Source organism: Melanotaenia boesemani, chromosome 7, assembly GCF_017639745.1.
Source record: "Melanotaenia boesemani isolate fMelBoe1 chromosome 7, fMelBoe1.pri, whole genome shotgun sequence".
Lineage (NCBI taxonomy): Eukaryota > Metazoa > Chordata > Actinopteri > Atheriniformes > Melanotaeniidae > Melanotaenia > Melanotaenia boesemani.
The window spans coordinates 21,749,373-21,770,241 of record NC_055688.1 but is presented as its reverse complement, the minus strand read 5'-3'; the positions used below and the strand labels follow the sequence as shown (position 1 = coordinate 21,770,241).

Below are 20,869 nucleotides of genomic sequence, written 5' to 3'. Positions count from 1 at the left end.
TACTGAAAATGTTCTTCTAATTTTTGCATACTGCAAATTAGAAGTGTACACTCTGCAAGTCACCAATTCTGTACTGAATGCTGGACATGCCCAGCTTTTTTTGTTTTGTTTTTGTGTAGGTATACAGGGGGAAAAAAAGAAAAAAAAAGAGAGAGAGAATCATCTAAAGCTCGAATGATTGGGAGAGGAACAGGCTGTCGACAGTGCACTTGTGATTTCAGTTTTGGCTCTAATTATTGCTTTATCATCTCATTTTTACAACTGGGATAACTTTGTTTTTTTTTATAGAGGTTCCTGACAACGTCAAAAAGCTTTGGTTCATATTATGTGGTTCTTTTGCTTATTTCATTTGGTCGGTGCCGACCCTAACACAAGAAGAAGGATAAACACTGATACTCTCACACAGTGTCTAACAACATTTAGCCACTTTATCACAACTAGTGACGGATATTTCAGTCTCAGTTTTGCTTTGTTCCAGAATTATACAATAATGAATATTGCCTTATAGGATTGGGTTTAGACTTAGTTAAATATATCAAACTAAACTTAATAGCTCTAATCCACGTTTAACGCTAGACAGGTCTTCTCATATGGACATGAAGCACGGGAGCTACACACAGGAGCACTGAGCAACAAAGATCTACAGGCCTTAACACGAACTCTGGAAGTCAAACAGCTCGAAACCTTATTGCCAGGTTAATCAGAGTCGTGTTAACCGAACAGAACAAATCCATGTCATCGTACCTTTCACTTGTCCTGTACCTTCACGCTGTCAGCAGCATCCTTCAGGGCGCAGACATATTGAAACACAAGGGCTGTTTACTGACACTTGTCACAGCGCTGCCCCCTGCTGGCCTGGAGGAGCAACTGCATAACCCAAGACTCTTAATGGGTCAGACTAGAACTTTAACTTTTTGGTTCCTCTCAGGTACACCTCACTTGTAGATGTAGATACTGGTTCTTGTGTTGTGACAGCACCTCCCAGGATCCAGCTATAAAGGCATTTGTAGGGAAAATTGATGGAAAATAGTAATGGAGTGAAACAAAATATGTTCCCTTAAAGCTGCTAAAATGGTCTGGTAAAGGTGATCACAGACAAACATTAAGTAAATAAATGGGGTATATGAACAAAAAAAAAAAACAAAACAAAAAAAAACAGTAATGTTACCAGGGGCCTGTTACTGTGACAAAATCACTGTATCATTCACCATAGATGAGAAACTTTAATGTATTATTCCACAGTTAAAGACCTCCGCCTACTGTTTTAAAAAGTGACAGAGTCTATAAGGTATCTACATATGCTTGTAGTGTATGCATTTGACCTTGGATATTAAGTGGTGAAAATCTGATGACATCCTAGTTTATTTTGGGTAATGTTCCACAGGACATTTTGAATGTTTCTGGAACAGCCACACTCTTCACAATTCCTAATTTTTCTTTTTACTCTTCCACATTTTTTTTGACACATTTCCACTTTTTATTTTTAGAGAAAAAAATCCAGATACAACCAAAATAAATTTGTGACCACAGGGGAAAAGGAAAAGGTAATACTGACTTTTACATGGAAGTCATTAAGCATAACATGCAGTATATGCTCTAAAATAGCTAAAATGTGCCTTACTTTTACCCTCTGTAAAAAGTCAGTGGATGACTGCAAATCAGTTCCCTAGTAATTATGTCATACAATATTTTACCACTTTATCCATTGGGAATCATACTGTGTGAGATATAAACCACAGGGTTTAAATGACATTTAATTGGGATGATTTTAAGAGACAAACATTAAACCTGCTCTACATTTGGTTTCAGCTGAACATGCTGTTGCCAGGAGCAACCACTGTCACCATTCCACTCGATTAAAGCCAAGCATTATGTTGCTAAGAGCAACCACCCTGTCAAGTTACTATGTCCCCACACATCTTTTATATACTCTCAAAATGTGTTTGTAAGTTATTGTACATTCATTTTTGTTTGTCAACTGCTAGTGCTAGTCATGTTAGCTTGTTAGCTGAGGCTCGTGTGTTGTGTTGATTAACAGCTGCAACGATTGTTGATCTTTAAAAGTTGATCATATTGTTGTTCTATTGTGAGCATTACATTGAAAAGGTTCCTGTTTTATCACTTTACCTGCTTGTCCCTCAGTAAACTGGGCATCTGCAGTTCTTTAGCATCACATGGACAGTCACCATTCTAATCTCGTTTTTGAGGTTAAGCATAGATTTTTGTTAAAAATCCAAAACCAAATTAATTACTTGAGGCTGAACCAGAAGCAGACCCTGAAGATTAGACTAAATATTCACCTGGATTTCATTATAAGCTTCAGACTAATAGGATCATATACAATCTATGAATGGCATCAAACAGGTCCCAGTTTCACCCTGGAAAACGGGGTGTTAGGTTCCTGACTGAAGGGACTCAAGCGAAATAAAACAAATTCATGATGTTACACCACCAGATGATATCTCAACCGTGGCCTGGAGCAGAATAATCCTGTAATAAATTCTGTTACACTTCCATAATAAAACAGCATAAATTTTACAGGCTGCATTTTCACTGAAGAAGAACAGAAATACACCATTGTTTGACCCTCTAGCTCTCCCCTCTCCAGTTGAATACAAGGGACTTTTTCGCCAAGTCCCTCTTAAAAACAAAACAAAACAAAAAAAAAAAAAAAAAAAAAAAAAAAAAAAAAAAAAAAAAAAAAAGAAGTAGGTCAAATCTGGAAATTACTTAATTTATTTGCAAATATACTCAATTATGGCTAGCTAGAAAATTATGACTATATTAAACAATCCTGACTTATAAATCTTGTCCTATCTCACATTTCAACAACAGGAGTTCCCTCTGGAATATTGATTCATTTAACCAAACAAATGATCTTTCATTCAGATATGGTTTCAAACTCAAATATGAAGTCATCAGCATCCAATTAATATCCAACATTGACTGTAAACAACAATTTTACTATATAAGAGAAATATTACTAAAAAGAATGTTATAAAAATATTTTATTTGGAATATATTCAAGTTTTTTTACATTTCTTCAAAGAATCTTTAGAGTGGCACCGTTCATGTTGGTATGTGATTGCAAATTACAAAAACCTAAGCATACAAATACCTTTACCATACACAAGTGCTCAAAGTGCCATAATTTTAGAAGAACATAGTTCTTATACACAAAACTGTGAGAAAATATGTAAACTAAGTAATAGCTTTTTTTCTTCCTGAGATTAAGAATAAAGCTGCCTCCCACTGATAATGTCCCTGATTTAACTCCAATATAAGTTACTGTTTACCACACTGACACATGAACATGTACCAAAAAAAAAAAAAAAAAAAAAAAATTCACAGCATGTTTGAGGTAAAAAATGACACAACAAGGTGTTAAACATCGACACATTGGTGGTCCCAAACATTTTAAGGCATTCAAAGATGGTAAATAAATTACAGAATATCCTAAAAACATCCAAACAGGCACATTAAAAACACAATGACAGTTTCACATCTCAGTTGGTGGAGTTGGTCACTTTCTGTACAGCAGCGGCGCTGATATTCAGTGAATGCTCGTCGGGCAAAAATCCTTTTAATAGCAATGAAAGGAGCATCTGTTGTAAAAGATGAGGAGACACATTCAGAAATGACTCCTTTTAGTAAAATATTAAAAACAGAGCAAAGGAGGTATGAGGATAGAACTGTAATGAGGAGATACTCACATAGACCAGAGTTTTGTTTCCTTCTTTGTTCTGGAAAACATTAAAAACGGACTCCATGTCTGTCTTCTTAAGGACGAGGTAATTTGAATCTACAAAGAGAATATTAGTGTTATATTTAAAAGATTATTTTTTTAATCAGATGTGTCTTATTTAAGAGAATGAAGGTGGCAACTACATCGTGCATTGATGAGGTTATGAGCTCGCTCTTTGGTCTCATTCTTTTCCTCATCAGTGCGAGGAGGAGGAGAAGGAGGAGGAGGAGGAGGTGGTGCAACCGGCTGAAACTCTGGCCACAGTTTGTTGCGCAGGGTGTTGATGTACGCAGCCATTTGCTCTTCTGTTGGATTCACCTTGTTTAGGAAAGAGTTTACTTTCCTGGAGAGAGAAGCAATCATGAAACACTCAAAACACAAAAGAAAACTTTTTTTCTTTTGTTATATCTAGAAGAGGGTTAATTACAAACTTACTTTTTTAAGATGGGCATCACCGGTTTCAAAATGGCATCAAAAATGTTAATGAGGATGGAGTTTCCTGTAAAGATGAGAGGAGTCAGTACAACACCTGAGCTGTGGATGTTCAAAAAAAAAATTTAAAAACACTCAAGGCAATATAACTAACTTTTGCCACTAGAGGGCAGAAAACTTTCTAAAGTGAAACCAGATCTGTTAGTAAAAGCAGCCGCTGACAGATCAAGATAGTGTTAGTAATGCTTTCAGTTTAGGATGCTCCATTACACTAAATAGCATGAGTAATCAATCCGTGTACAGTTTGACTGCAGCTTATAGAAGTAATTGAGTGCACAAGACTCAAATATGCATGCTGAAAACCCAAACTAAATCTGAGATGCTACAACACTGCAGCTTTTCTCCTTGTTCATAACTAGAATGATTACTTGGTCATGAATTTTAAATTCCTCTCCTTCCTGTCCGCACAGTCCTGCAGATTTTAGATTTTTCCTTCCTCCAACACACCTGATTCAAATAAAATGGATCTTACAGCAGATTGTCAAAGTCAACGTGTTGATGCAGATAAGCATCTAAAACGTGCAAGACAGTGGCCATCGACCACTGGAGTTTGACTTTCACTGCTTTATGTTGTCATTCTGGTGGCCACAGTGTAATTTGCTGAGTTTAGGCAACAGATTTTCTTTAAATATGACACTTTGATGAGACACTCAGATGTTCTAATTTGAGTTTACCCTTATCACAAACCATTTTCAAAAGCATACCACAGCTGTTTAGTATTTTTTTATATATATACTTGAGTTCATTTCAGTTCATTTCAGTGCAATTTAAATTAATCTTAATGGGTCTGATGTTTGCCTGAGGTTGATCATTTATCACAGTGAACTTATTATTTATTTTTTGTTAAAGCAACATAAATAACAATAATAATAATAAAAAATGCTACTGCAAGTCAAAGATTTGATGAACGTTCTGGACTTAGCTTCTTTTTATTTATTATTTTACATTTCCTGCATGATTTCCTATCTACATTAAGCTTTCGATGCATGACAGTTTGTGTTTTGAACACAAACGTGAACAAAATGCAGCCTGGCTACCAAGTGTTAGTCCTTTACTAATATGAACACACCACGCAGGTTTTTATAAAAACAAACTATGCTAAGAAAACCTAAGAAAATATCACATGCTGATTAATGAAGACTAGCTCATCACTGCAGGATTTGCATCCTCAGGCAAGTTTGAAGTCTGTACATGCAGATGTCTTTTGTAGCACTAAAATGAGCTAAAACAACTGGCTGTCAAGACTTCAGGGAAAATCAATAGAGGAAAAAAATGGTTAAAGCTGCACTATGCTTTAAAATGTTAAGTCCACGTGACAATACCATCTGAACTGAAAGACAGAACAAACCAGATATTTCTTTCAGTAGATCAAATATGGCTTTGGTGGCCTCCAGCTGCTCCCAGTTGGCTTGGCCTCTCTGACACTGGGAATCCTCTCCTCTCTGTGGGGTGCCTTGTGTCTCCTTTCCTTTAGTCTTGTTAGGCCCTCCAGACATCCTGAAACCTGTCCTCTCCTTTTTATTCGACTTTGCACTGAAACTACGCAATGACAGCCCTTCTGTGCCCTCCTGCTGCGAGCCTGAGTCAGACTGCTCCTCATCACCGCTCATCTTTGCAGAAGCCAGAGATTCTTGTGACCTGGATCTGGTCAGTCCTTTGATGATCATTTTAAAGTGAGAAGTTAAGGGGTTGTCAGAGTCTTCCGATTTGTCTTGGGAGCAGTTTTCATTAGAGGAGTCCAAGTTAACAGCAGGCTGTGGATCTGGATATGATTCTGCTTCCTCAGGCTTTTGTGGGGGAGAATTATACTGAGAGATAACAATAGTTGGGAGTGGAGAAGCAGGAATGTTGTGGCCATTCTCAGCAGAATTACAATGGTTTTCTACGGACAGAGCTGTGGATTCTGGATGTGGAGATGGCGTTGTCTTTTCTTTTGGGACTTCTGTCTGTAGGCTTGAGTTCTGAAAGAAAACAAAAACAATCTGGCTGTGACAGCCGACCCAGAGGCAACAGCTTTTATAACGCAGAGCAGCCACAAACCCATATTACAAGTTCACAGTGACATTGTTTTTATTTATAAAAGAGCAGGCCCAATTTTAAGCATTAAGTTTAGTTTACTTAAAAATAGCCAAAATCCTCTTGTTTGTAATCTGCATTGATGGCATCTAAACAATTTTTCATAAATGCTCAGTTCAATTTAAACATGTTTTTTCTCACCAATGTGTTCAAATCATTAAATCTACATTTCAGTCTACAGTTAACTTGAGCGAAACAAAAAATATTCCTTAAATGTGAACACGAATTAATGTCCAGAGACACAAGATGACTGACTGACTGAGAAATCCAATCAGAGCATCGTGTTATCAAAAGATATCATATAGATTCAGTTTATCATCAGTAAAGGTGGACTTAAACATTCTGGAAACATGACAAACAGGAGAAACCATATTACTCATTTTCATCTGAGGAAGGATGAAAAACAACCATGGCAACCATAGAACCATGAATTTTAAAAGCATCCACCAAACTCAGAAGGATTTCAACTACAAAGGAGTTTGCTTCCATATTCAGTCAGAGAACCACGGCTTTTGAGCTATGTTGCCGACGTACAACGTCCAATCCAAGTTATTTTACTGACATACTCAACAACAATCTTATGTCACCAAAACAGCACTCACAGATGATTGGCAGAAAGCTTTTCAGATGCTAGATAACAGTTAACAAGTCATTGTATTTCACATTTCACATAAGAGGAGGATGTTTGTTACACCTCTGTTAGAGGGCCTTTCATGTGGGATGTAGTGGGTGAGGTAGCTCCACTTCAAAACCCAGAGCTAAGTGAGATGTGCCATCAATGTGCACTGCATTTAGGTTAGAATAATAACTTGGAAAAAACGTTCTGTGATTGCATGTCGATGCATCCAGTTAGAGAATTCACCCACCTCTGACAAACTGCCAAACCTTGCGTAGGGTGATGGCTCTCTAAAGTCTGTGAATCACTGTATGACTAACAAGCTGTCCAATTACTCCCTTCTTAGCCTGGGTTAGCAGTCATCATGCATTTTCTGCATCAACCTAAAATTTCCAAAACATTCCTTGCCATGAGGATATTCTGAATCCACACACTCCCGCCCTTCTTCAGAAAAAGTAATGGCAGGGTTTTCCTCTGATAGCTTGACAGACCCATCCTGCAACCGAGTCTGCAACTGGAAAAAGTAGCTACTTCATGGATATCTATTCAGGTGCCTTGCAATTTGGGTGCAATTTGCACCCTGCTTTGCCTCTACCCAGAAGGTAAGCGAAGCACTTTCCACTTTCTATTTAAAAGCCCCTTTAGTGATTCAGAATATGGTGATGTCTATAATTTGCTACAATTACGCTGCTACAGGCACACTTTTCTTTGATTGGTTCTTTTTTAATGGTGAGAAATATGTTGGACAGTATAACCTTTTAAATTGCAACATGTCTGCTATTCGTTTTAAAAATATTGGAATTTTGATCATAACAAATAATCTGAAAGTACCACGTAGTTAAAAAATGTCTTGTATTAAAAAACAAAAGACAAAGATGCATTGATAAATGTTTCACAAGCACATCACAGCCCTGTGTGCTAATCAAGACAAATTGCAAAGGCATCCCTTATCTAAAGCAGGGTTTTATGGAAACTGCTTAAATAATGGTTGAATGCGTGGTGATTACCTCCAACCAAGCATGATTCTAGACAAGGTGCCTGAACAACAAAGCAAGTGGAACAAATGGATCCCATTTAAACAATTAGGTGCAAAGTTATGGCTCTACAATCCCTGCTGTTTGTTTTAAAACATATTGTCATGCAGTCCGGACAACATGGTGACCCTGAGGTTACAAGCGTTGCATTGCTACAGAAAAATCACAGGAGTGACAAAAGTATCCATGAATAGAGCAACGCAGGGCTCTCACACAGAAGGCGACTCTAACCCCCATCATTCGCTGCCTTGTGCATGCTTAGGATGGGCATGAAAAGAGGCAATGATGCAGGCATGCTCTGATTGGCTGGCTAGTGGATGAAGTGCAAGTAGGAAGAGACAGTTTTAGGCTGCCTTTGGTACGCAGTATGATTGCTAGAGGTGGCCTTATTCGCAATAGAAGCCTGAATTAAAGTCAAGATTCGATGCAATCTTTTGGTTTCTTTAGCTAGGCTATTATTTTTTTATGAACTGGCTTTTATGAATACTAATGAGATTACAAAGAATTGGCTCACTGGGAGTTGATTTATCTTGAGAATTGGTGCTATACAAAAAAGTTTAATTTAACTGCATGGATAATGATGCTCCCTGCAAAGATGAACTGGCAAATATTTCATTAAATATTTACACATGAAGAAGTAGAAAGAGGTATGCCAGGTGCACTGTCATCAGCAGAGAGCCTCACTCACACCCTCAAGTGATTATATACACCCCATCCAGTCCACCTTAAGCTTCTACCATTCATACAGCAGCTGGCATAGGCACATCAAATTTGATGCCCATTCCACCTACAGACAGAACATTTACTGAAAATGTCTAGCAGAACATAGTTGGGGCAAGAAAATCCCAATTCATTTCATTTTGTCCTGCACCTGTAATGTTCTTGCTGGTGGAGTAGGTACCAGTTTCTTGTAGTGATTAAGGAGTGGATACTAATCATCTAAACAATGTCCAACACCCTGACAGAAGGGCTAGATGATCATTACTTTTTGATCCACAGAAGATGCACCACACATTTGCACAAATGGAGGGGTAGAACAAAGGGAAGTCGCTGGGATTTAAGCCTTAAAATTCAGGCTAATTTTAGAGCCTAAAATCATTTAAAAAGGCAACAAAATGTTTCTGTAAATATATTTGGAAATATTGTATAAATTGGTCATTCTTCTAATCTACTTTTCCTGTCTCGATTTTTCTAATTATATTTATCTGTTGTTGGTTTAAATAATAATTTCTCATACAATCTATTCTATTGATAATTTCCACTCTTCCAATTTAAAGACACTAAACATGCATAATGACTAATGCCACCGAGCTTATGCAGCACTTCACTTTTGGCTGAGGCTGGTGATGTCAGACTATATAAAGGATCAGTCTACAAAACAGTTTAAGTATGAACCAATACTTTTTACCATGGTGAGCCAATACAAACACATACATGTGATCGGCCATGCTACTAATGCTAATTAGCCATTTGAAGACAATTTCATGAAGGTTAGCACTTATCAAAGGGCAAATAAAAAGAGAAGCAATTATAATTTATTTTGTGTCACTTGTGTAAACAAATAAGAACAATTTTGCAGCAAATGAGATTCAGCCAACAAGCTGTCCAGTTAAGAAAAAGCAAGAGTAAAAAATTACCTCTTCTTCCTCTTGGCCAGGAGTGAGGAAGTAAGCCAGGCCACTGAGAAGGCCCCACACACCCCCATAATGCACTTCTTCATTTAGCAGCTTGTCAAGTGGGCACAGGAACTGAAACACAGGTTGGGTGTGGCCAATCCCATTATCAGAAACCAATTCCTGGAAGAGAAAAAATGCCAAAATGTTGAGTCATCAAGCTTTTCAAATGTTTATTTCCAAAAATATCTGAGCATGCTGAGACGATCACCTGCAGGAAGTGTTCAACTGAAGCTCTGACTTCTTCTTTAACCTCATCGTTACCTGCAGACTCCTCCAGCATACAGATCATAGGAAGGTTGGTAGAGTCCTGGTTTTAAAAAAAAAAAAGTTTTCACCATTGTACTAGTAACTATTCCTCCTTAAAGTAACACTTCATACATTTCTGACCTTAAACCTTAAAGTTTCAGACTCATTTTGATGGCAGATTGATATTTGTTATGCATACATTCCCGAGGTTTGTCGTTGTCCTGAATTCCTGAGGCTGAGAAACCTAATGGTTACAAATTTGTGTCCCAACCCGGGGAATCATAAGATGGCTGCGTTTTGCTTTACAGCACCTTGTCACAATGCAGCAACTGGATATCAACACACTGGCTGTTTTTAACATGCACCATGGTTGATTCAGCAAAGAAACCCAAGAGGACATTAACAGAGGAAGCGAGTAGAAGAAAGAGAGAAAGTAACGAAACAAGAGATGAGACAAAACTGGCTGGAGAGAGCTTGAAGAAGAGGTAGGTTGCAAGATGGATGAATAATCCGCCTTTGTTAGGGGGTACCACAGTTCAAAAGGTTAAGTAATACTGCTTTAAGTTGCTTTTCATCTTTAACAGGACACTCTTATGAAATTTAAACCCAAACACTTGTAACTTCCTGGATAAGACAATCAAATAAACATGATAACCCAACAACCCGTGAAGCATTTTCTGTTTAAAAACAAAAATTTATGATTATGAAAAAAAAAAAAAAAAAAAAAGAAGAAAAAAAATGCCATTACAAACACTTGTAAAACACAGTTTTCTGCTGTTAGTCACTGTCACTTATCCAGAACAACTTAAGGTGAAAACACAGCAACAGTGGATGATGCATCAAAACAAACACTCCTTTCATTTGTAGTACTCTGCTTGTAAATTTCCATGCAAATCCATCCTCCTGTCTCTCAGCAGCTCATCTTCTACTGTGCTTAGCAGTTTTATTTGTTCAGTATTTTACACTTTTTTCTGTTATATCACAATGTAAAGTATTAAATGCATTTGTAAAATGGTTGGAGAGATAATTAATAATGATAATGAGCTATACAATCCAGTCTTTGAATCCAGCCGTATATGTTGTTGTGTATTTTAAGTCAGCTAGTGTGTTACCACACAGTTTTAAGCTGATTTCTCATTGTGGAGGAACACATTTTTTAGGGGGATAATAAATCATTTTTGAGATGGAAAAGTAATTTCAAGATTTATAGTTGCAGTTTGCATGTTAAATCACAAATAATGTTATAACTACGCCACCTGCTGTTGTAAACTTGTAGAATATATGCAGTCAGATAGTGCTGCAGACCCACAGGAGAGTCTCTCTGACCAATCAGTGGTCTGTAAAAAGTATTAGCTGGTATCAGTTATGTGGTCCTGCCTGGATGCATGAAACAAATCCCAGCTGAGAAAAGTTCCCCACCAGCTAATTTGATCAAGGACAGACTTTTCCAAAGTATCTTATATAATGATTATCTCTATGGTCATATGCCACTTTTTTTTAACATATCCATAGGGATACAAATTCAAACAAAGAAGGTACCAGAAACACCTGCCAGTCTAAGGTGTGATAATAATAATAATAATAATAATAATAAAAAACATAACAGGGTTTTGCATGAGGATTTTTACCTGCCATCTGTTCCGAAAATAAATAACATCCATGTAAGTCTTCTTTATGTCCCAAAGCAAGTTCTCAGGACTGTCTTTTTCCTCCAGGTGTACAGTGAAGATTAGCTTCTCCTCTTCCCAGTCGGCCTACAACATAGTTAAACACTTGCTCAAAGATCCAACTCAAACATTAAATCAGCCACAGACAAGCTTTTACAGCGCCTTAGCACACAGATAACAAGCCAGGAAAATACTCCTCGCTGTCACTGATATTTCCAACTCACGTGAGGGATGCTGACAGACCAGCGGCCAACGCGCCACATCTCATAAGACAGCTTGAATTCAATCATGTCCTCCTGGACACTTGCCAGATATTCTTCCAGATCACTGTCTTCCTGATAGTGTTTGGCCAAAAAAAAAAAAAAAAAAAAAAAAAAAAAAAAAAAAAAAAAAAGCAGCAATGAATATGTCAAGGTTTGCAAAGTGCTTTATTTATTTTAAATATACAGTTCTATCTGAAGCAGCCTCACCCTGTTGGACTCATCCTGACTGAGTACAGAGCCTTCTCTGCTGCTGACATCTTCCTCATTTGACACGTCCCCTTGGATAGCCATTATCCTCATCACCAGCTCCTGCTCCATCGTTTTCATTGTCTTCTTCTTGGCTTTTTTGGACTTCACCTTGTCCACAAATTTGGACCATCCTTCCTTTAATTTGTTGCCTAAAGTTTAGAATACACCACACAGCTAAAGTAGGGTCATTTCCAGGCTCAAAGTGTGAAAAATATATATTTCTTTCACCTGGATACTGAAAATGTTCATGATATGGAAAAGCTATAACTTCTCTGTAGACATCAAATAAAATCTGAACAGATTTTCACAGAAAGTGTCAAAACAAAGGATGGCGGAGAAATGTGAGAAAATCTGTTTGCTCAGGATAATGAACACTTGCTGAGGCTTATAAGCATGATTAGTATTCACTCGTTGTTATCTGTGTTATATCCCAACAGTTTGTAGATAAATATGACACATTAGGCTTTTTTTAGTGTTTGCAATGTGATGCATTACTAAAAAAAAAATGGAAATTTTTTACATCAAAGGGTTCTTCATCAATATGACATTTATTCATATTCAGTGGATTGCTCTTGGATTGTTTAAACAGCTCTTATCTCTTTCTATTAAAGACAACACAGGAGTTATTTGGCATTCAGCTTGTTGTTTGCGTAATTAGCTGTCTGGATGAACAAACAAACAGGGGACTAATTGCGCAATGAAAGGCAGGCTGATATCGGAAAGTAGAATGTCACATAGTTGACAAACCACTGTTACTTATCAAACCGTTGTAACAGAGAATATGCAGGCACAGTCATGTACTCTCTATTTAACCACAAACAACTCTTTCTGCTTCATTCAAATTCTCCATTTAAACCTTTTTCACTAAAATATAACTGAAACATGAACTCATGCAGAGCTTTGCACTGAACTACTTTTCAATAACCAAACACACCTTTCCTTTTGCCCTTGATTCCTGTGCCGGTTGAAATCCCTGCTCCTGCTGTGCTTCTAGGAAAAAATAAATAAATAAATGGATGACAAAAAAAAAAAAGAAAAAAAGCCACCCAACAGAGCAAAGCCTGTTCCAATTTCAAACACAGATGGTGTCTTGTACTGACATTTCTTTGTGGCTTACTAACACTTGGACAGGTCAGCAGAATGCAAAGAAGACAGCCACTCACACTTCTGTGCTCTCCGGCTGGCCTTCCTCCTCCTGCGAAGCCAGAGATGCCTGATCTGGGTCGGATACATGCAGCTCCTCTGCAGAGCTTTTAGGGCTAACACTGTCAAGCTGGCTCACCACCAGCTGGTTCAGGTTGTCAGGGTCGGACAGCCAATTCACCAACAGCCCCAACCCTGAAACGACAACCTTCACAGTAAACTTTTTTTTTTTCCTTACATGAAATACATGGCAAAATCTTCACGTGAGTCTTTGTAGATGGTAATATCTCAGGTTTGAATTACAGATACTGCTGCAATAGCAGTTACTGCAGCCTGATCTTTGTGAAACTTTGCATGGGTCTCAAACTCCGGTCCTTGACGGCCAAAGTTTCCCTGCTCCAACACACCTTATTCAAATCAGATGGATCCAACAGCTTCTTGTCAACTTCTTCACAACGGCACACTCATTTCAGTCAGGTTTGTTGGAGCAGGGAAACAACAAAAACCTGGAAGATAGCAGCTCTTGAGGACCGGAGTGTGAAACCTGCGCTTTACAAGAATAATTTGGTGTGTTTAAAAATATATTTACTGGCTTCTTTTCAAATTATTATTTAAAGAATGTGTCATAACTGCACAGATAATTTAAATCTACAGCCAGCAGCTGGTTAGCTTAGCATGGTATCCAACGAACATGCCATCCTAGTTCCTTTACATCCAAGTGCAACATAAGCTTACAAACTACATGTATACTGTCAACCTGACTCCTAATTTAGCAAAAAATATCAGAATAATTTCTAAAGTTCATTTGTGTTGTATTAAAAACAAGAGTATATGTATCACACCTGTTTTTAGCTAATCTAAAATGACAACTAAAGTCAATGTTATGTTTTCAGGCCTCATAAAGAGTACATGCACATAAACCTCTCAGTAAAACACATTGTTCCTTTGCAGTTCAGTTGCTGTGGTGATAGTGCAAGAAGATACAACATGCTAATTAGAGATCTTTGCAGATGCTGGTGTGTGGATTTTTTTTTTAACCTGAGGACTGCTTCCATTATTTCAAGGATACAAATAGATGTTGAGGGTGGGGGTGGGGGGTGGAGGGTATCATCACATGGAAAGATAAAAGCTAACACTTGAGTCTGTGCATCTGCCTAAAAACTAATTCTGATAAAAACACACACAGTTTAATGAGATTAAAAGACTGCAACGAATACATCACACATACAGCAACAAGATAAAACAGCGTGTGGGAAATAGCTGCTCAATAACTGCTCATCTATCAGAAATCCACAGGAAATTAAAAACACTGCATAAAAAAAAATAAAAAATAAAAAAAATTAATATCTATTACATTTGATATTTTGTGGTCATTTTGTAATTTTATTGACTCCAGCAAGTTTTTGTAGCCAGAAGTGACCATTATAAGTAATAGAGTTATTCTCAGAAAAACCATCAGCACACTGATCAGGAGTGAATTTAGCTAATGAAAAATTACTGGACAAGGACAAAGAACCACTTACGTCAAGGGCTGTGGACGGGGTTATGGAAAATAAAGCTGACAAGCTAAATCTTTTTGTTCAGAAATCCAATGCAGCATCTACTGTGATTATTCCAGTAAAGGACAATAATAAAGCTGCTCCACCATGAATGTAAAGTCAATGCAGCATTGAAAAAGAAAAAAAAAAAAGCTCAGAGTTCCTCTCATTTTCTTGCTGTTTAATGCTTTATTTTATCATTTGGGTCTGAACGCTACTCAGTGCAACACATAGTCCAGCATTTACAATCATTGTTTGCAGCTGAATATTTAAACACTGTTTTCAGCTATGCTCCTTAACATAAATCAGCTGTCAGCTGGCACGGTTAGCTGACATTACAAAGACCATGCACAAGTACAGACTGCTGTTTAAAAACAATAATAAACCAGACTGGTGACATTAAAACATTGTTTTCCATGGGAAAAGGTACAAACACTGATCTATGAAGATTAACCATCTTCCTGCACTGAAAACACAATTACTGGAAGATTTTAGGTTTAGCGTGACGTGATGAACTAAACTGGTTCTTAATAGAGTTTTAAGTTGAACCAGCTGTGAACTGGCTCTAGAACCAGCTCAACACCACGTGGTTGTGAAAAGGATTATACTGGAGACAGCATTTTAGGCAGCTAGCTTCTAGTGATTAAGGGCTGGCACTTTCTAGGCATTTCCTCACTGCTTTCAGATTTTGTCCTCTGTTTGTGTCCATCTCTTAGAGGCTATAGCACCTATAGTTAGGAGTGAGGTTGTTAAGGTACGATACAGTCAGAGCCCTCCAGAGACTTTTCTTTGGCCTACACTAATCTCTCAAGACCTCAAACTGTACATTTCTCTGAAAGGTGTGGAGTTTGGATGTCAGGCTTTATATCAAACTATCCACTTGCTCCAGCTTTAGATTGAAAGAATCAGACATACATCTTCTCTGGTAACTCATAGCATGAAGGAAAATATTTGCATTTCTTGCAGCGTGAAATGTTTTTAAATTGCTACAGCAGCTCTTTAGTTAAGTGAGACACATTATGAAATGTGGATAAGTAAGACTTAAAATTTTCCTGTGATGAAAAAGGCCTAAAATAGTAGCTATGCATCTATGAGATCTATTACCAGAAATGAGACCCCTCTAGCCAACAAACTCCAGAGCAGTCTGAATGTGCAAGTAATAATTGTACAATTAAAAAAAATAAAAAAATCACTTATTGCAGCTTGAGAACATGTACTACCAAAACCTTCCCCACAGAACCTCTTAATGAGTAATAATATTTTATCTGTTGCAAAGAAAGAAAAAAAAAGAAAGAAAAAGTGCAGGACTATGAAGGGTAGTGGAGGATTACTGCAGTAGTATTCATTCTTTTACATAACCTAAAACTTATCTCTAAGCTCTACATGACCACTGACAATAAGGGATTACATAGAATCCACAGTCTTAAAGAACTCAGGGCAGGTTTAGTCCTTATATAACACAGCATTACTGTGGAGAGATGATTTAGTGTTTCCTTACCTTTTAAGGCAATGATCTCATTTAAGGCACAACGGTTGACTTCTTGCCCCCAGAGAGATAGAGGGAAAAGGTTGCGTACCAAGGCGTCAGAAAACTCTCTGAGAACAGCAATCTCTTCTGCTCTGGAGGTGAACAATAGCTCTCTGAAACAGAAAGCAAAACAACAATTAATAAAAACTAGGGTTTCCCCCCCCCCCCCCCCATGTATCTAATAAGCTCTTGATCCTAATCTTAAATCTGATGTGATGCAGTACTCTTTAATCAGTAGATGCCTTTAGAGAATCCATTGCAGCAGTTGTTATCCAGTATATGGTTAATTATTAGTAGGTGGTAAAAAGTAATGAGGTATTTATAGGTGTTCAGAGACATCACTTAGTGCAAAGAGTAACTAAAACAGCACCAACATGAGCGTTGGCTCAATAAACGAAAGAAAAAGTCTCACCTGTCAGACTGCTTTGTATTATGCAAGTGTTGGGTCAAAATCCGAATGGAGCCCACCACTGCCTGGCAGACATCAAAGTCTCTGGCCCTCTCAATGATGTGGTCGATTATGAAGTCAAATTCCCTGCTGAGCACCTTGTGCAGAGGCTGCTGCTCACATGGCTCAGGGACACCGTACCACGGCAGGACCAGCTGAGCGTAGGCACACTCAAACACTGAGGGGAGTTGTTACAAAACTGGTGAGTCACTATAAAAAAATAAAAAATCATACCGAGCGCCTATGCTCACCTCTTCAACATCAAACTAAAAAAGGACTGCAGAGGAGTTTGTTTGAAATTCAACCTCTCTGTCTGTGGGGGGAAAAAACTTTTAAGTAGCTTTAGAGGTCCAAAATAATTTGTTTCAAAAGTTACACATCCAGGAGAGGATTTTAATCTGAACTTGAACTGACTTGGAGATGAGAATAAAATAATAATCTGTGGACACACTGAACATCTTTATTTACATTAAAATAATTTACTTAAACATCACTGACAGGCTTAACGTCAATGTTGGACTGAGGTGGTCAAACATGCTTAACCGATCAGCCACAACATTAAAACCACTTGCAGATGAAAAACATTGATCATCTTGTTACAACACAATTATCCGCTGGAAAATCTTGGGCCCTGGCATTTATGTGGATGCTGCTTAATCAGCCACATAGTTGAAAACCAAACACACACCCCCACGGCAACAGCATTCCCTGACAAATAGCAGCTTCCCCCTGCAGCAACAGTACCCTGCTGCAGCACTGTTGTTCCTGATGCTTTCTAATGGCTTTGTTGTTCATTCTGTGGGAAATATCCATGCTGTGTTAACTAGTAAAATTACAATGTGTGCAAACTGCAGCAACTTTTTCTGTTGTGAGCTTGTGCCCATTTTTGGTCAGGACACTAGAGTCTCAAGAGTTTTATCTTCTGGTTAAATGAAGGTGCAAAATAAATAATCTCAGGTAAAGATTACAAAAGTTCAAGTTGTTCATCCTGTCTCAAAATGCCCTAGAATCCAATCTGACCTAGCATCCCTTATCCTGTCTCACAGGATCTGATACCAAACAATCCAGACAATCTCCAAAGATCTTGCAGGCATGCCCCATCAGGCCAGAGCTGTCTTGGTGGTGCAGACAGGGGATGTGCTCAAATATAGAAAAATTAAGCAAGTGGTTTAATGTTGTTGCTGATTACTAATAAACTGCATTATGTTGTATATCCATCTTATTTCTCAACAGAATGTGTCTTAATGGTGTGAAAAAAATCTAACCTCCTTAACCTTCTACTTACATTTACATTGATTATTTAAAAAAGTATCTTAAGTTTCTTAAAGAGTTTCTAGTTGTTAAATTAACCAAATGAAAATATACTGACTTAAATGATTGAAAAACAGTGACTGTGAAAATAACTGTGGAAAGAGATTTAAATTCAGATGGATTTGTCTAAACAGTGCTATGTTTATAACTGATTTTTTTTTACTTATGTTTTTAGCCTAATTATAACTAAAAAGCCTCTTTTACCATTCTTAAATTGCTCAGGCTGTCAACAAATAGCATGAAATATTATTTTTACTCACAAAGACGCTGCTCTCATTAAGAACTTTGAGCTCAGAACAAGCCAATTTGTTGTACAAAACAGAAGTAAAGCAAACACTGACTATAAGGCTGTATGAAAACCTCCAGCTTATTTCCTGTGTGATACATGACATCTGTTGAGGGTGTGTTTTTCCTCTTTTCTCGCTTCAAAACTTCTCTTTGGTGCTGTAACATGAGCTGCAGGTGTTTAAGCAGAGCTATCCTTTTCAGTAGTCAAGACAAAACAATAATGATGACAAAAAACTGAAATCTGGAGCACAAAAACGTGACTTCCAACATTCCCTTCAGTCACATCAGAAGGATTTCTAACCTGCAATGACAATGAAACCTACACAACCTGCTCTGTAGGAAAATGTGCCTCACCTTGCTGTAGAGACTTCTTTACATGTGGACATTGAGACTCTGGTGGTTCAGACTGTTGAAAAGGATCCACATAGGTCAAGTCAAACACATCTTCCTCAACAGTTTCCTGGAAAATCAAACGCAGAGATTCAGGTCACAAAAAAGGACTGATCAGTATTTCTTGGAATCCAGGCAACAGTGTACAAACCTGTTGTTCAGGCCCTCTGTATGGGGAAAAAAAGTAATTCAGGCTACAAGTTACACTTCATTTGGATCGTTTTCTAAGCTAACCGATGTGTGCCAAAAAAAATGAATTGAGAATATTGCACTTAACCACGATAAAATAATTTGAAGACTTTGCAAATGAATCATCTGTGCGTCAGGCAGAACGTAATCATAAGATCCACACATGCCTGTCACACTCACATTTTAATTATTAACCAGTTAAATCGTGAGTTACTTTAGTTTTGAACTTGTGAAAGCAATTTTCTTTCTGTTTTCCAAACTATTTGCAATGCAAACAGCGGTGAGTACCTGAAGTGGATGTTCCTTCGTCTCTTCATCAGTTTGTGTGCCGCTCTCTCGCCCATTGTTTTCAAACAGCAGTGGAGTTGAAAAGCAAAGGAGGAAACATACCAAGAACTGTATGACTGTGAAACAACAGTCTGAAAAATACCAAACCAGGCCAAGGGATATGGCGATGGAGAAGCGCCACAGATACATATTCTCTTCTTACAGCACGCCTTTTCAGTTTGCGGGTCTCAGTTTAAGCCGACGCGTGTTGGATGAAGCCACTGCTGACTTGTTCGGCCACATCTTTAAAGCCGAGAAGAAGACGAAGAGTGAGCGTCTGTTTGCACCAAGCACGAACCCTCAACAGCAGAGAAAAGGGAACTTTATCAGGTTGGTGGAATGTGGAGCTGTGATTGGCTGCAGGGAATCCCCGCGTGTCAGTCGTGGACTGTGATAGGACGCCCTCTGCAGGTTACACAGCTTTACCTGACAGCAGAAAAAGGCAAAATGGTGTTCTATAGTATTATTTTACATGTTTAGTGTTTTTTTTTTTTTATATAAACGAAAGGTTAAAAATACATTCAATGTATTCCTTACAATCCCTAAATAGAACTGCAGAAAATGTGACAAAAATGTACTCACATGTACTAAAACTATTAATTAAATGACAGATTGGCACAAAAAGTAAGGAAATTTATGTTTAGGGCATGACCCTTACAAATTATACCTTGTTATAAAGACTAATCAGGCTTTTATTGTACTTTTCATCTTAAAGGGAGCAATATAAATAATTATTTTCCAACCAAGTATAAAACAACAGCAGTTGGTATTGTTAAAGAGAAAAAGTAATAATCAATAGAACACAAATTTCCTTACTTTTTGTGCTAATATCAGAGTCTCAAGTAGACTTCTTTTTTTTATGTTTCTCATGTCTTCTTGAACTGACCCTTTAAAATGATGCAGACAGGTTAAATATTTTAGAGGAAAGCTGTTCATTATCATGGTAAATGGTCTGTATTCTGGTCTGTATTGTTCTGTGACAGTTTGGTTTAGAGTCTTTCCATTTAACCTTGACAAGAAAATTTCTTCCTTAAAGCATACATAAAATGGATAAACCAATGAGCAAGGATGGGCTTCTTTTTTTTATATTATTATTATTATTATTATTATTATTTAAATCACACCTACTTTTAATTTCTCATTCATGGGGTGATTGCCAGGAAGTTATTTTATATCCAGCACAGACCATTAACCTAACATTAACAAGTGGTTCTCCCAAGGTTAGAGTAACAATAATCATAATTCGTTGACACAAAGTTCTGCAATAGTAGAACAATCCTTGAACAGATGGGGAACCGTTGTCTTAGAGATGCAAAGCACTGTTTCAACAATATATCAGTTATGTATGTTTTTACTTCTGATTACACAACTAAGAGAACCTTCCTAAAGCCTTACACGGAGGCAGAAAGGTTTGAGTTTTGAATTGGCACAGTTTTGATTCTAGTTACACTGATGGCCATCGCCACTGAACTTGAGTCAAAACAGGATTTTTTTTCTACCAGCATTTGAACAACAACTTGAGCAAGCTCAAATGGTTTAAATATGTTCAAAGAACATGAACAGTTTTTCTCAAAACTTCATGACATGGTTCTAAACACAAATACAGGCTCCAAAATATGACACAATGTACAGATATTAACTGC

At 37.6% G+C, this 20,869-nt stretch overlaps 2 protein-coding genes across 4 annotated transcripts in view; both read right to left on the bottom strand.

Moving 5' to 3' along the window:
• mrpl11 (mitochondrial ribosomal protein L11) overlaps window positions 1-839 on the bottom strand; it is a 46,021-nt gene extending 45,182 nt beyond the window's left edge. The window contains exon 1 of one of the 2 annotated variants that reach the window (XM_041990676.1): window positions 745-839. The gene's annotated coding sequence lies outside the window, so the exon portion shown is untranslated. The remainder of the gene's footprint in view (window positions 1-744) is intronic. The other variant, XM_041990677.1, reaches the window with a different exon arrangement.
• Window positions 840-2,755: 1,916 nt separating this feature from the next.
• Window positions 2,756-19,550, bottom strand: si:rp71-46j2.7. 2 transcript variants are annotated; one of them, XM_041991001.1, is made up of 16 exons: window positions 19,188-19,550; window positions 18,675-18,780; window positions 16,686-16,899; window positions 16,244-16,386; window positions 13,228-13,402; window positions 12,999-13,054; window positions 12,023-12,213; window positions 11,777-11,887; window positions 11,514-11,639; window positions 9,848-9,946; window positions 9,601-9,759; window positions 5,586-6,198; window positions 4,181-4,244; window positions 3,889-4,088; window positions 3,714-3,802; window positions 2,756-3,605 (listed from the first exon to the last, which is right to left on the bottom strand). In XM_041991001.1, exons 1-16 carry the CDS (start codon window positions 19,374-19,376, stop codon window positions 3,507-3,509), a joined length of 2,634 nt encoding a protein of 877 aa, XP_041846935.1. In that variant the 5' UTR covers window positions 19,377-19,550; the 3' UTR covers window positions 2,756-3,506. The 2 variants fall into 2 exon arrangements, with proteins under 2 accessions (XP_041846935.1, XP_041846936.1); XM_041991002.1 differs by having other exon boundaries at window positions 12,999-13,051.
• Between the last annotated feature and the right edge of the window lie 1,319 nt (window positions 19,551-20,869).

What these genes read in the sequence shown, in the direction of transcription:
- si:rp71-46j2.7 (XM_041991001.1), bottom strand. Translation starts at nt 19,376, where the DNA reads ATGTATCTGTGGCGCTTCTCCATCGCCATATCCCTTGGCCTGGTTTGG. An exon ending in AATACAAAGCAGTCTGACAG is followed by an intron (nt 16,387 to 16,685) that starts GTGAGACTTTTT and finishes TTTCTGTTTCAG; the next exon opens with AGAGCTATTGTTCACCTCCA. An exon ending in GAAACAAAACTCTGGTCTAT is followed by an intron (nt 3,606 to 3,713) that starts GTGAGTATCTCC and finishes CTTTTACAACAG; the next exon opens with ATGCTCCTTTCATTGCTATT.